At 38.7% G+C, this 14,579-nt stretch overlaps 1 protein-coding gene across 3 annotated transcripts in view; it reads left to right on the forward strand.

Moving 5' to 3' along the window:
- Positions 1-10,111, forward strand: part of OMA1 (OMA1 zinc metallopeptidase) — an 82,960-nt gene extending 72,849 nt beyond the window's left edge. For all 3 annotated transcript variants that reach the window (XM_060142571.1, XM_060142569.1, XM_060142570.1), the window contains exon 9: positions 9,649-10,111. In XM_060142571.1, the coding sequence (XP_059998554.1) occupies positions 9,649-9,858 (210 nt within the window). In that variant the 3' untranslated portion in view covers positions 9,859-10,111. The remainder of the gene's footprint in view (positions 1-9,648) is intronic.
- Positions 10,112-14,579: the final 4,468 nt, after the last annotated feature.

The raw sequence follows: 14,579 nt of genomic DNA on the forward strand, positions 1-14,579 counted from the left end.
GTAATTCTCCTCAACACAGTTAAGTATCCTGTGCATATTCAAATTTCTCTGTCTCAAAATATAGTTTTCTGATTGTTTTGTTCAAATCATAATCCATCAGTATCCATACACAGCATCTGGTTGCTGTGTCCCTTAAGTCTGACTTTAGAACAGTGCCCCTTCCCTCTGTTTTGTTTGTTTTTAAACATGTTGACATGTTGAATAGATCTAGTCCCACATTCTAGATTTATCTGCTTGCTTCTTAGTGATTTTGACCAACTTGTTTCTCTGTATACCTATAAGTGAAAGTTACGTTTTTGGCAAGAATATTTTATAGGTTGTGCAACTGTGCTTCATATTGCTTCACATCAGGATTCTCTTAATCTGGCTGCTCCATGTTTAGTGATGTCACGTTTGATCAGGGGCGTTGGATGGTGATGGCCTTAACGCCTCCTTTGGAAATGTGGTTTTCCCCCTTATGACCAGCAAGTGATTGTGGAGTGGTGATTTGGCACTCTGCAAAAGATCCAGTTCTTTAGCAACCTGAGAAGTGTTTTGATTAAGGAAATATCATCCTCCTCTGTCTCTAAAGGCTTAGCTAAATGTGTGTCTTCAGGAGGAATTAGAACAGTGAAGAAGGAACTCAGACCAGCCAAGTCAACTCTAACGGAATAAAAGATGTTGCAGCCACATTTTTCTCCTACTCAAGAATAGATTTAAGATGTAAGTAAGGGCTTCCCTGGTGGTGCAGTGGTTGAGAGTCCACCTGCCGATGCAGGGGACACGGGTTCGTGCCCCATTCTGGGAAGATCCCACATGCCGCGGAGCGGCTGAGCCCGTGAGCCATGGCCGCTGAGCCTGCGCATCTGGAGCCTGTGCTCCGCAACGGGAGAGGCCACAACAGTGAGAGGCCCGCATACCGCAAAAAAAAAAAAAAAAAAAAAAAGATGTAGGTAAGACAGATTTTTTAAAAAAATCAGAATGATGATGAGTGCATAAGAGTTGGCAAGAAAGGAAAGTTGATCATAGGTAATTGTATTTAAAAGACTAGGTAGTGTCTGAGTGTCCTTAACTAATACCACCACAAAGACCCTCGTCTAAACTAAATCCAACAATAACAACCAAAAAACAAAGCCTCTGAAATGCCCATTTTCCCCCAGTAAGATAAGCTTCAAAGAGTAGAAAAATCTTAAAAACAAAACCAAATCTCAAATCTCAGTGTAATTTAAAAATGTTACTTCATTGGAGAGGACAGCCTAGGTGATGAAAACTACAGAAGCAGCCCCACGTGAAGCTGGCATGATAAGGCTGACTTAACTACATGGAAAGTGACAGAAGAAGAATGACTTTACAAATGTAAGATACATCCATTTCAAAAACTTGCTAAACTTGTGAATACAGCAGAGAAGCTTGTAAAACTTTCATTGGAGGTTGTAAAGAGAAGATTTGATGCTCCAGAGCAAAGACTCACTGATGCTTGGAGATAGAGGAACATAGCACAACCAAATTAAAACACCCAAAGCTAAAAAGTGTCTAAACAATGGAAGCATACTGAAGACACAAGGAAATCCAAACTGCATTAACAGTGGTAAGGATTCATTCATGTCTTTATTTCTTTGACTTTGGTTTCTATATCCATTTTTTGATTTAGATAGCATTTCTAAAGATAGGTTTTTAGAAGAATCCCAGAGCATCATGCATGAGAAGCCTGATATGAACATCCCTATATAGTTAAATTTATCAAGTGTTTAATCGTCATTGCAAAGATAGGCTCTTAAAGATGCCAAGGTATAAAGAGAAAATTTAAAAACAATAGTAAGAATGACTTTGGATCTTACTTTTCAGACTTTGGAGAACTGTAAGGGTTTAAGGGGGAAAGAAACAAAACCAACCAACCAAACAGAAACCAGTGGAGCTAATACACTTTGCTAAGGTATCTAGCCAAACCAACTTTTCTTTTTTAAGGTGGAAGATCCCTTAATAAATGAAACACAGAAAACAATATGTCAGTGAAGTGCTCAGTAGCAGTAGTGCTCTTTACAGAATCCACTGACTCTCGAGAATTAGATAAAATATATAGTTTAGTTTGTTTATATATGATTGTGATTATAGCTTGCACCCTGCTGTTCTTAGAAAACCACAGATCATGTAAAGGAATTAACAAAGAAATGAGTTGAATAGGACAAAAATAAGATTTAACCAACATTAGAGACTAAATGCTTGGAAATAGATGTATATTTCCTTCTTAAATGTGCATAAATCTTTTATAGCAATATTGGTCATACAACTTTTTTGGACAAAAAATATGTGTATGTAATATAAAAAATGTTATGGTTCAAATTGTCAGAACACAGTACATTAAAATTAGCATAACAAAAAATAAAAGATGGGTGAAAGTTAAAATAAAATTGTATATAAGGCAAGAGAGAAATCCATAAAAAATAAGAGCAGTGATATAGCTATGTTTTCATGGGTTGCTGTCAAACTGATTTGTAAAGGAAATTTTATCGATTTAAATGTCTATATTAATAAGACAGAAGAGAAAAGAAATAGAGTAATGTGTCCCAGATAGGGAAAATACCATTAATAAAATTAAGCAGAAATAAGCAAAATTACAATAGTTGTTTCTTTGGAAAATTTAGTCAAAGTGAGAATCATTGGTTAGTTAGACAAAGAATGAAATGTAACTATGATCAGGAGAGGAGCTACAATAATTAACACACAGGAGGACCAAAAATACTTCGAAAAATGTTATTTTTAGTTGGATATTAGTTAATGGGCCAGGTCAAAATCAGAAATAAAGTGTGTGCATGCATGAGTGTGTGTGTGTTTGTGAGTATTGCCAAAATGGATGCAGCTAGAAGTAGAAATTATAACTAGAATGAACCTCCTCAAATTAAATTTTGAGGAAAGTGGTAAGGTGTAATTAAATCAAATAAATAAAAACAACTGTATTAGAAACCCAAAGAGTCATAACAAATAAGTAGAGAAAAGGACACCTAGCCCTGATGGGGATTAACTTTGGAGAATTTTTTTAAAAGTTCAAAGAACAAATGTTCGGTGAATAATTAATTCTAGCTTCAAAATATAGAAAGGGGCATTGTTAATTATTTGATGAGCAAAATGTTAATCATTTTGTGAGTAAAAAGATTTTGTTTTGACAATTTGATAAGAACAACACCTTTAAAAGAATTTATGGACTGGTGTCATTAACCAGCCAACCATACAGTACTGCTTAACAATAATGATTTACAGTGAGCAAGTAAACTGTCCTCAGATGCATGGGCAGCATAATAAAAGAAGCTATTAACACAGAGGAGGAAATCTAGGACTCATCTTTAATTTCTCTCTTCCCTTCCTCTCTGTATCTTGCCAACTAGAAAATTTTGTCGACAGCCTCCACAAGGCATTAGGGATGTATTCCCTTCTCCATCAGCATTGCTACTGCCCTAGTAAAAGTCACCGTCATCTCTTCCCTAGGTTAACTGCAGCCATCTCCTATTTTAATCTTCTTGTTCCACTTTTCACCTCAATCCCTAACGACGTATTTTCAATACAGTAGCCAGAATGCTCTTTTTAATGTCATTCCCATGCTTTCAGTGGTTTCTCATTTAACTTTGAATAAAAATCCAAACTCCTTACTTGGCCTTTAAATCATGTAATTTGGCCACTGCCTGCCTCTCCAGCTTCTTCACGTGCCACTCTCCCCAGGGTTTCCTTGATTCCAGCTATTTCACGTGGGGCCTCTTTCCTCCTTACAACCCCTCTACTTGCCCGATTTCTCAGCCTGGAACATTCTTCCCTCAGCTCTTTACACAAATGTTATGTGCCTAGGGAGGCTTTTCCTGATCCCCCCATCTCCAATAGCCTCTCTTCCATGCAGTCATTCTGTAACGCAGTTTACTGTTTAATTTCTTTGTGTACTTAACTAAAGTTCCCTTGTTTACTTATTATCTGTCTCCTCCTCCAGAATGTAAGGCCCCTTTTCACTGCTATATCCGTAGTGCCTGAGACCATTTCTGAGATACTTAGCGAATATTTGTTAAATTATTACATGATGGTAATAATAGGAAAGGTAAGTAATAAAATATTGTTAAAAATAGAAAAATTGGGCAATGCAGTTGAATAACAGTTACATTCTCTCAGAAGTTTAGCATGCAGCAGATTAATAGTCCATGATGGGAAAAGAATGCTTATAGGAAGTAGTGAAAAAATAGCAGTGGTCTAAGGAGTTTGGGGTTTTAATCTGACCCACTCACCTAACTTTGAGGTAGCTACCTAATCTAACATTCAGCTTTCTTCATCTGTAATATTAGGATAGCAATAAGTCCTGGATGTTTTATGTATGTACTTGTATGTTTGTGGGGTAAGGTGCTGCCTCCTTCCCTCCCTCCCTCCCTTATAAGACACTTTAATGATAAGTATTCAACACTGAGCCCAAGATTTCAAAAGTGGTTCATATCATAATACCAATTTAGATAACAGGTAAAATGCCTGGCACAGTGCAAGGTACATAGAAAATGAACAGTAAATGTTAGTTCCTTTTACTCCTAGTTGGAATCTTTAGGATGGCTAACCCCATAATCCCATATTTAACTCTAGATCTTACATGGGATTCTTTTTTTTTTAATTAATTAATTTATTTGTATGTTTATTTTTGGCTGTGTTGGGTCTTCGTTTCTGTGCGAGGGCTTTCTCTAGTTGCAGCAAGCGGGGGCCACTCTTCATCGCGGTGCACGGGCCTCTCACTATCGTGGCCTCTCTTGTTGCAGAGCACAGGCTCCAGCTGCGCAGGCTCAGTAGTTGTGGCTCACGGACCCAGTTGCTCTGCAGCATGTGGGATCTTCCCAGACCAGGGCTCGAACCTATGTCCCCTGCATTGACAAGCAGATTCTCAACCACTGCGCTGCCAGGGAAGCCCTACATGGGATTCTTAGAACTGTATATTCTTATTATGAGAGTGTGTTCCTGTTTTCTCTTAGAATGTAAACTCTTAAGAGTGTTTTTCTTATGACATTTATCATAACCATTTATTCATAGCTTGTGTTCTATAAATGTTTGTTTAAAATTCAGCCTGCATTTATTAAGTACCTATTATGTGCAGTGCATGAAGTTAAACACAGAAAACAAAGGAAATAGAAAGGCATATTCTAGCTGCAGAGTGGGAAAACATTGCTTACTTTAAAAGAGATGAAGGCATATTTACTAAGATTTGAATTTATAAAAAATAAAAGATGTTGACACGGCAAAATGTAATAAAATTAATGTGGAAACGAAAGTGAGAAAAGAATGTTTTACCAACATATGCAATAAAATCTTACTATGCAAAGCAGGTGAAGATTTGATGGAAATATATATGGTCTGTAACAGGATTCTGCTTGACGGGTAGAGGAGAAAAACAGTTCACAGATGAACAAATAGTAACAGAAAACCTTTATAAAGTATGTATAGTTTTTCTAGCAATTAAGGAAATGGAGCTCAGACATCTCCAAAGTGCATTTTATTCAGTAAAAGATTTACTCAAGAAACATATAACGTGGTGCAAAAAAAAAACAAACCAAAAAACAAAAAACCCCATTAGTACATGTAACGCAAAAGTATTAAATACAACAAAAGTGTGTTCTAATCCCTTTTTTCTAAGCCTTTTTATCAGTACTTCCATGCCAGCTTTTTAAAAAACAGACTTTATTTTTAAGAGCAATTTTAGATTCACAGCAAATTTGAGTGGAAGGTAGAGATTTCCCATCTACCTCTTGCTTCCATATGGAAACAGGCTCCCCCCACTATCAAATCCTGCACCAGAGTGCTACATTTGTTACACTAGTTGAACCTACATTGCCCCATTATTATGACCCAAAGTCCATAGTTTACATTAGGCTTCACTCTTAGTGTTGTACATTCAATGGGTTTTGACAAATGTATAATGACATGTGTTTATCATTATAGTACCACATAGAGTAGTTTCATTGCCCTGAAAATGCTCTCTGCTCTGCCTCTTCCTCCCTGTCTTCCCCCTAGCCCCTGACAACCATGGATCTTTTTAGTGTCTCCATAGTTTTGCCTTTTCCAGAATGTCATGTATGTAACTAGGGTCATACACTAGGTAGCCTTTGCAGATTAGCTTTTGTTTTTTCACTTAAAAACATACATTTAAGGTTCTTCCATGTCTTTTTATGACTTGATAAAAGCCACAAAAGTAGCCAGCACTATTTCTTATTAGTGCTGAATAATATTTCATTGTCTGCTCGCATCACAGGTATGCAGTAACCTACTAAAGGACATCCTGGTTGCTTCCAATTTTGGCAATTACAAGTGAATAAACAAACGCTAAGCAGTTTTTTGTTTCCTACCAGTCATTTAACCTCTAGGGCTCAATTTCTTCTCTGTAAAATTTAACTGACGATTTCTAAGGATTCTGAGGTTTGAAATTATGTGGTTATCTAGATAGAAATCATAAAATCTTATGTTCTGTTGATTATGAATAACTCAGGTATGTATGTATGCGGATGACATTATAAGGTGGTAAAGCCTTTCTGGTGAAAGCAGTCTGGTCCTATATAACAAAAATTATACTCTATTCTTACTCTTTGATTAGATCATTCTATTTTAGGGGGTCTCCCTCAAGTAAACCCAAATGGAGGTTAGAAAAATAACATCTTTTTTTTAAACAAAGGTTTTCATAGCGGGGTAATTTATAAAACCCACATAAAACAAAACTATGGAAACAATTCAAATGCCCAGTCGTGGGGAAACGCAAAGTAAATTGCATGAGGGCAGGGATCATGACTTCGTTCTGATCAATGTGTACCTAGCACCTTACTCAGTGTGACGTTCTAAATATTTGTTGAATGTGAAAGTCCTGAATAAAATAATTTAAGGGAAAGAGAAGAGCTTTTACTGAACATAAAAGGTTGTAGGATATGGCACTCTTCTCTTCGTTTGCTGCTTTGCGTCTCTCATTGCTAAATTCAGCTGTGCCAGCTACTACCTGCTGAACTCCACACCTGGCCCTTTACTGATACCAGTGAAGGCCTTAGGCATGTGATGTAGCAGCCGTGACAGGTTGGCTTCTCACTTGGAAAAGAACGTCAACATGGTTGTAAAGGAGTTAAAGCAAGAGTAAACTGTACGTCCCAGTTTTGACAGGACAGTCTCAGTTTATGCCTGATGTCTCAGTGTAAATCTTATTTTAATAGCATTTCCTTTCACTCCCAAAGGTATCCTTGTTTGGACAGTAGGTCACCATTTAGCTGAGGGTCTGAATTTCTTTTTACCTTAGTGCTATAGCTGGGAAACATTTTCTTCCTTTTTTCAGTTCAATTTACTTTAACTGACATTTGTTTAACGCTCAATACATATTAAATCTACTGTATTGTGAGATACAAAGAAATTTCAGACAAGGCCCCTATCACCAAAGAATTTCACTTTAATGCTTTTTCCTCTTCAGTTTATTTTGGTAACTTATAGCCTCATTCAGGGTCAAAGGTCTCCTAGAGCCAAGCTCTTGCCCTGGCCTCGACCATTTAAAAAGACCCTTTTCTGGCTTGCCTCTGGTTGCATGCCCCCGTCTCCCATGGGAGCTAAGGGAGTAGTCCGTTTTAAGAACCTGTGCCCTCACCACATGGCACTCTGGTATTTGGGATAGTGGAATTCCTCACCCAAACACTTTGGAGCCCGCTTTTAGGGCCTGCATGGACCTCTTCCTTTGGACGCACGCACACAAGGTCCCTCACTGTGTCAGGTAGGCCAGGGGTGGGAGGAGAAGGGAGTGGACAGCAGGCCAGTGGCAGCAGCTGGGATAGGCTCCCTGCAACCTTACATGTGAAATTAAAGAATTCTAATTTTCTACTTGGCTGTCCGAGTCATTTTTTTTAAAAAGGTACAGCTACTTTTTTTTTTAATATTAATTAATTAATTTATTTATTTATTTCTGGCTGCATTGCATCTTAGTTGCAGCACACGGGATCTTTTGTTGTGGTGCGCGGGCTTCTCTCTAGGTGGGGCATGGGCTCTGTAGTTGCGGTGCGCGGGCTTAGTTGACCCTGCGGCATGTGGGATCTTAGTTCCTCAACCAGGGATTGAACCCGCGTCCCCTGCATTGGAACGTGGATTCTCAACCACTGGACCACCAGGAACGTCCCCGTCAGAGTCATTTTGATTGTCTGTTCCTCAAAGTAGAATAGAACATTTTTTTATGTAGTCATTTTAGATGTTTAAATATATGGTATCTGAGCCTCCGTTTGCATTCTGGCCATGGACCCCACAAATATCAGGAGCAGGCCCACTCAGGAAAACCTAAAATCCGCAGCGTGGCCTGTGAGATCCCGCAGTCTGCTCCTGCCTCCTTCCCGCCTCTGCTGCAGCTGCCCTGGCTTCCTCCACAGCATTCCAGCCATGCTCCCTTCTCAGGCTCTGGCACTCACTGCTGCTTCTTGGAATTCTCTTCTTCTAGGTACCCATGCGACCTCTTCCCTCAGGTCCTTGTCCTTTAGGTCTTCTCCCCACTGCTCCAAGTCATTATTTTATCAGTGAGAACTTACATTTTTAAAACTTTCCTACTCCCCAAGCACTGACTCTCCCCTCCCCTGCTTTTCCTCCCTTAACATGCATCACTATCAAACATTTAGAAGGAGTAAAAACCTAAACTAGCTTTTCCCCTTAAACATCTTTCTTTTAAAACCCTTTAGGTATTAAGACTTTTTTCCCTTAAAAAAATTGCTATTTTAGTTTTCATGTCTTAAAGTCATTCGTGTACCCGCTTTGAAGAAGCACATAGTTCTCTAAGGCTAGTACTTAAAGCGGCAGTCTCCCTATCCTGCCTTCAGTTTCAAGGGTAACCATTTGCAACTCTATTAAATGATTCTTTTGGTACTTCCCACCTTATCTGTATAACGTGCTTATATTGCTACTTCCTAACTTTTCGGTTTTAGGTATTATCTATTTCTTTTCCCCCACAGAGGATGAGAATTAAGTTCTCCCTTACCACTGTCACACCCTGTGCATACACACACATGTATCCAGCTCTCCCCCTTCCCAATATGGTTAAGTTGTGATTTTGGTTACATAAAGATGCAGTTTTTAAAAACTGTAAACACTAATCACAGCTGAGCCATGTCGTATACTGTGCTTACTTTTCCCTGCATCGTTTTATTTTTCCTGGAGTTAAAAGTTGTCATGATTTTGATTTGCTTTCTTTTCTAGGTTATTAGCATCATTTCCACCCCAGACTGTCCCAGTCATGTATATCTTCTTTCAGTATGTTCACATCTATTTTCTGTTGTTTTCTCTCTCTTGAAAAAAATCTCTCTGCGTCTTCAGATATTCTCTAATCTTAATAATGTTCTCAGGATTGGCTCGAGTTTGACAAATCATAGAGATACTTCCAAGAAGCCTTATTTATCCCCAATAGGACAGTGGGCAGCCATTGCTAATACAGTTGTTTTTTGCAGATATCTTATTATATAAACAAATCATGTAGATATAACTATTTACTATGAATTTATATATGGTTCTCTTTCATATGTTGTAGTTAAGATACCTTTTATTGTAAAAATACAGAATGTATTCTTATATTTCATTGTTTCACATAGAGCATATTAGGAATTACTGGAATAACCTTAATTAATTTATATATGTGTATATATTCTGTGTTGTATTCTTTCTTTGTAGGCACTCAAAATTAGAGAGAGCTGTAATTGCCCACCACTTTCTGGAACAGACCCTCGATTACTGTTCAAACTCAGCATGAAGAATTTTCTTGAAGAAGCAGAGAAAGAAGACCTAAATATCACTGTTAAACCGAAAATGGATACTCTCCCCATTCAAAACGAGAAGCAAATAGCATTAACGTGTATAGTTGAGAAAAGAACTGGCAGTTGAATTAAAATTTATGAGACACCAGATACATGAAGAATGCAGTAATCCTTATCGTTTTCATGGTACTTTTTTAAAAATATTGTTTGAAATGAAAAAAAAAAGAGGATACTCAGGGTCAAATCATGTATATTACAGGTATTATCTAAATTCTTATACTAGGTATTTATTTTTCATAAAATATTGATATATTTTAATCTATTTTAAAATATCTTCAATGAGGAAGATGTCACAGAATAAATTTATATTACACATTTTACTCTGTTGTATACTTTTTTTTTTTTTGCGGTACGCGGGCCTCTCACTGTTGTGGCCTCTCCCGTTGCGGAGCACAGCCTCCGGATGCGCAGGCTCAGCGGCCATGGCTCACGGGCCCAGCCGCTCCTCGGCATGTGGGATCTTCCCGGACCAGGGCACGAACCCGTGTCCCCTGCATCGGCAGGCGGACTCTCAACCCCTGCACCACCAGGGAAGCCCTCTGTTGTATACTTTTGATTTGGAGGGCAGAACTCTAGTGGATGAAGAATCAGAATATCAGAATGTGCAGTAATTGTTACTGTCGAGAGGGTTCCAGCTGAGCCTAAACTGCATTTCAGAGTCTGGATGGTTATGATGAACTGGGAACCTGACAGTCTGAAATATGCAGAAATTGGTTTGCATTAGGGTGGGATTATATGGAATAGGGGACCTTGAGATAGAGAGATTCCTGGTCCTTGCTTATGGCCGATGAGGGATTAAGAAGAAGCTGAAGAAGCTTTTTTCATAGGGAGGCACAAGTAGTGCTGTTTGTGGTCCAGGTGGCCAAGGGAGAGAATGGGGAGAGGATCATCTCTGCATACATAGTGTGCTTGTGTTGCACTGAAGTCTTAACAGGAAGTCATGTCACCTTGGCCTCTTGACGGTATTAGTTTGGGTATCTCTAGGGTTCTCAGAGAAAACACAACCAGCGTATTCTCATTGAGGATCACCAGGAGACGCAGGGGCAAGGCGCGGCCCCCAAGTTGATCTTCCTGGGCAGCAGACATCAGCAAAGGGCTGAATGAAGATGACAGACGCACAAGACACATCCCTAGTGATACCCAGGAATTACTGTATTGGTTAAATGTGGAAATAGGTTTTAAAAATGTATTAGTATTTATGTATTATTAGTACTCCCATGCTGGTGAAGTCCAGTGATGTTGAGGTTATATTTCTAAGACAGACATTTTTCTTATAAGACATTAAATCGAATAAATCATTTCTTAGAATCAAAGGGAAATAAACTACCTTTTATTGAGTTTCTACTATGAGCTGTGCCCATGTATTACACAACCCTGTGAAGCAGGTTTTATTACAGGCATACCCCAGAGATACTGTGGGTTCGGTTCCAGACCACTGAAAGAAAGCGAATATCGCAATCAAGTGAGTCGCAAATATTTTGGCTTCCCAGTGCATACAAAAGTTATGTTTATACTACACTGTAGTCTGTTAAGTGTGCAATAGCATTATAGCTAAAAAACAATGTACATACCTTACTTAAAAAGTAATGCTGTTGGGAAACTGTGACTCAGGATTGCCACAAATCCTCAATTTGTAAAAAACATGGTATCTGTGAAGTGCAATAAAGTGAAGCACAATAAAACAAGGTATGCCTATATTTTCATTTTACGATGAGAATCAGGCTTGGAGAGGTTAAATGATATACTCAAAGTCTCTCATCTAGAAAGAGCAAAGCTAGATCTGTCTGACTACAAATCTGTCCACTTCCACACTCTCGGTATCTAAAAACTAAGCTATCAAAAGAAAAAGAACAAACTCTTTTCAGTTGTTTGTTAGCTTCCTCATGTATGACTTCGATACAGATAAAAATCTCCTCGGTACAAAATCAAGGATCGCTTATATTATCTCTAGGACGATTTTCCAGGTCCTCCTCTCAGACCCTTCCATCTAACTTCACATCGAAAGCCTGGAGTGAGGCAGGATGAAAGCCTGTGACTTCTCATTGGGGGTGTGTCCTGACACAATTACATTTTCTTAGACAAAATATTGACCTAGTTGTTAAGAAGACAAGTCCAGAGCCTATTTATGTTTCTCGGGGCTTACTATAGATTGCTTGTAAGGAATTTCCTGATCTGCCCGCAAGACGACACTTGTAAGGCAGAGGTTCAGGTTAACTGTTCTCCATACAGTTGTTCTTTCCTCTCCCTAGTGATTGATGTTCTGTCACGGGCACTCCATGACATGTAAAGACATCTGGAGAATGTCACCTACAGGTAAACAGTAAAACACACCATTAGATTTCCCTGTAGGTTTCCTAAGAAAATAGTGGAGATCCTAAGTCTATTTTTTTTCTTCCATTATCACGTCTAATTGTTCAGACTTCCTAGAACCACATACAAGTTCACATCATGTCAGAAAGAGCAGAGAAAATATAGAGATAATACCTTTATAGTACATATGAAAAAGATTTTTTTTAACCCGTGAAATCAAATGTAAGAGAAATGTTACATTTCAGCTCAGGGTTTTAGGAGAAATTAAATAACAATTGGAATGTAATATGTGTATGTATGCTTTAAGTTGTACATGGAAACGACCTCTGTATGTCCTGCATTTAGTTGCATAACTTACTTTTAGTGCTTTTTACGTGCCTGTAAGATTTAGATGTTATTGGCTGGTTCGCTTAGTTGTAAGAAACATGATGCTAGTAAATCCAAGGCACAAATTCAATCTAATCTCTTATAATCCAGATAGTTGTAAGACCGTATCCTCTAAAACTATACTCAAAGAAAATATGTGTATTTACTGCTATGTCCCTAATACCTAACCATTTTTGGCATATTAGCGTTTTACTGATAATGTACACTCAACATCATCTGGTCAAAAGATTTTTTAAAAAAAGAATAATCATACCTGGTGAAATCTCTGCCTCTTGGTAGCATGGGCAAGTCACTTAAACCCTCTAACCCTCATTTCTTCGTTTGTAAAATGGGGATAATAAATCCTATCTTATAGGTTGACGTGATGATTAAGGGAAATGATGTACTGAAAGCATTTAGCACAGTGTCTAGAGCTCCAAACATAATAAAAATAGCTCCAATTTATTGAATTCTTACTTTGTACTAAGCACTGTGCTATGCATTTTTCAAGCACTATTGCACCTCACTGCGGTTGCAGTAATAGATGATAGATGATGGGTATTATATGATCCCCCGTTATAGATCAGGAAACTGAAGTTTAGGGGGTTAATGAAACTTGCTCAAGGTTACATAGTATATTTCTGAAGATTATTTTACTTGCAAGAACAGAAAAAACAATCAAGAAAAGTTATTGCCTCACCTAACAGAAAAGCCCAGAAGTGCACTAGCTTTGGTCACAGTTTGGTCCAGAAGATCACGATATCATCAGAGCAATGACTCTCTCCCTGTGATTTTTCTCAGCTCTGGCTTCTCTCCCCTGATGATACCAACATGGCTGTAGGCAGCTGCCAGGTTTACATCACATCTAGATGGAAAGAGTGACCCATCTTGCAACTCTTGAAACAAAGCCTTCAACACTAACTGCAGCCTCTATAGAGCATCCCAGAAGCAATCACCATGGCAGGGAATGGGATTGTCCTAACTGGCTGGAGCAAAGGATGGGCACAGCCAACAGTACCTAAACAGAGCTCTACCGCATGGTGAGGGACACGCAACCACGAGGTCTGTAAGTAATGAATAAAAACCTGTTACCTTTGTCCTCTTTGAGCGAGAAAAGTAATAAGATGATCCTTTGAAGATTGGTCTGAAAGTATATTTAATCTGAACAAAAACAGTGTAGCAAAATTTTACATTGATATGATAGTGGATTTGCATTGACACATTTGCTTTACTATTTACAAGGTATTTTTTTCTGACCCGAATTATATCCTCAACACCAACCTATGAGATTGGAAGGACAAGTGGCATTTACTCACAGGGGAGAAAACTAAAGCTTGGAGTAATTAGGCAAATTACCCAAGTATGCACTCCAAGTAAATGGCTGAACTGGGATTGGAAGGAAAGGATTCATTGGTTTGTAATCTTGTGCTCATTCAGCAATACCACATTCTTTGGAGAGAGGCATTACCTCCATTTTTTATCTGGAAACCGAAGCTCAAAGATATTAAGCAACTGTGTGCCCAGCACTACTCAGCAAGTAACAGCAGAATTGAGATTCAAACCCTCATCTTCCGACTCCAGAGTCTGTGCTCATCCATTTACTACTTCAGTTGGCAAATCTCATAAAAGAAGTGGGAATGCAAAGGGTTTCTTTCCCTTCACCCCTCGCCTGTGAACAGTGGGGCAATACCCTCTTTTCCCTCACTTAAAAGCACTCATTGTAATACTCTATGGCAGGTGCTAAAAATTATCTATTTTAAGTATATTCCAATACATGGAGATAAAATTCCTGGTAATTGTCCTATAACGTTGTTTTTTTAATTGATGTATAGTTGATTTACAATGTTGTGTTAATTTCTGCTGTACAGCAAAGAGACTCAGTTATACATATATACATTCTTTTTTATATTCTTGGCCATTATGGGTTTTTTTCTTTGCAGTACGTGGGCCTCTCACTGTTGTGGCCTCTCCCATCATGGAGCACAGGCTCCAGATGCGCAGGCTCAGCGGCCATGGCCCAGCCACTCCGCGGCATGTGGGATCTTCCCGGACTGGGGCACGAACCCGTGTCCCCTGCATCGGCAGGCAGACTCTCAACCACTGTGCCACCAG

This window comes from Lagenorhynchus albirostris, chromosome 2 (genome assembly GCF_949774975.1).
Source record: "Lagenorhynchus albirostris chromosome 2, mLagAlb1.1, whole genome shotgun sequence".
NCBI classification, from domain to species: Eukaryota; Metazoa; Chordata; class Mammalia; order Artiodactyla; family Delphinidae; genus Lagenorhynchus; species Lagenorhynchus albirostris.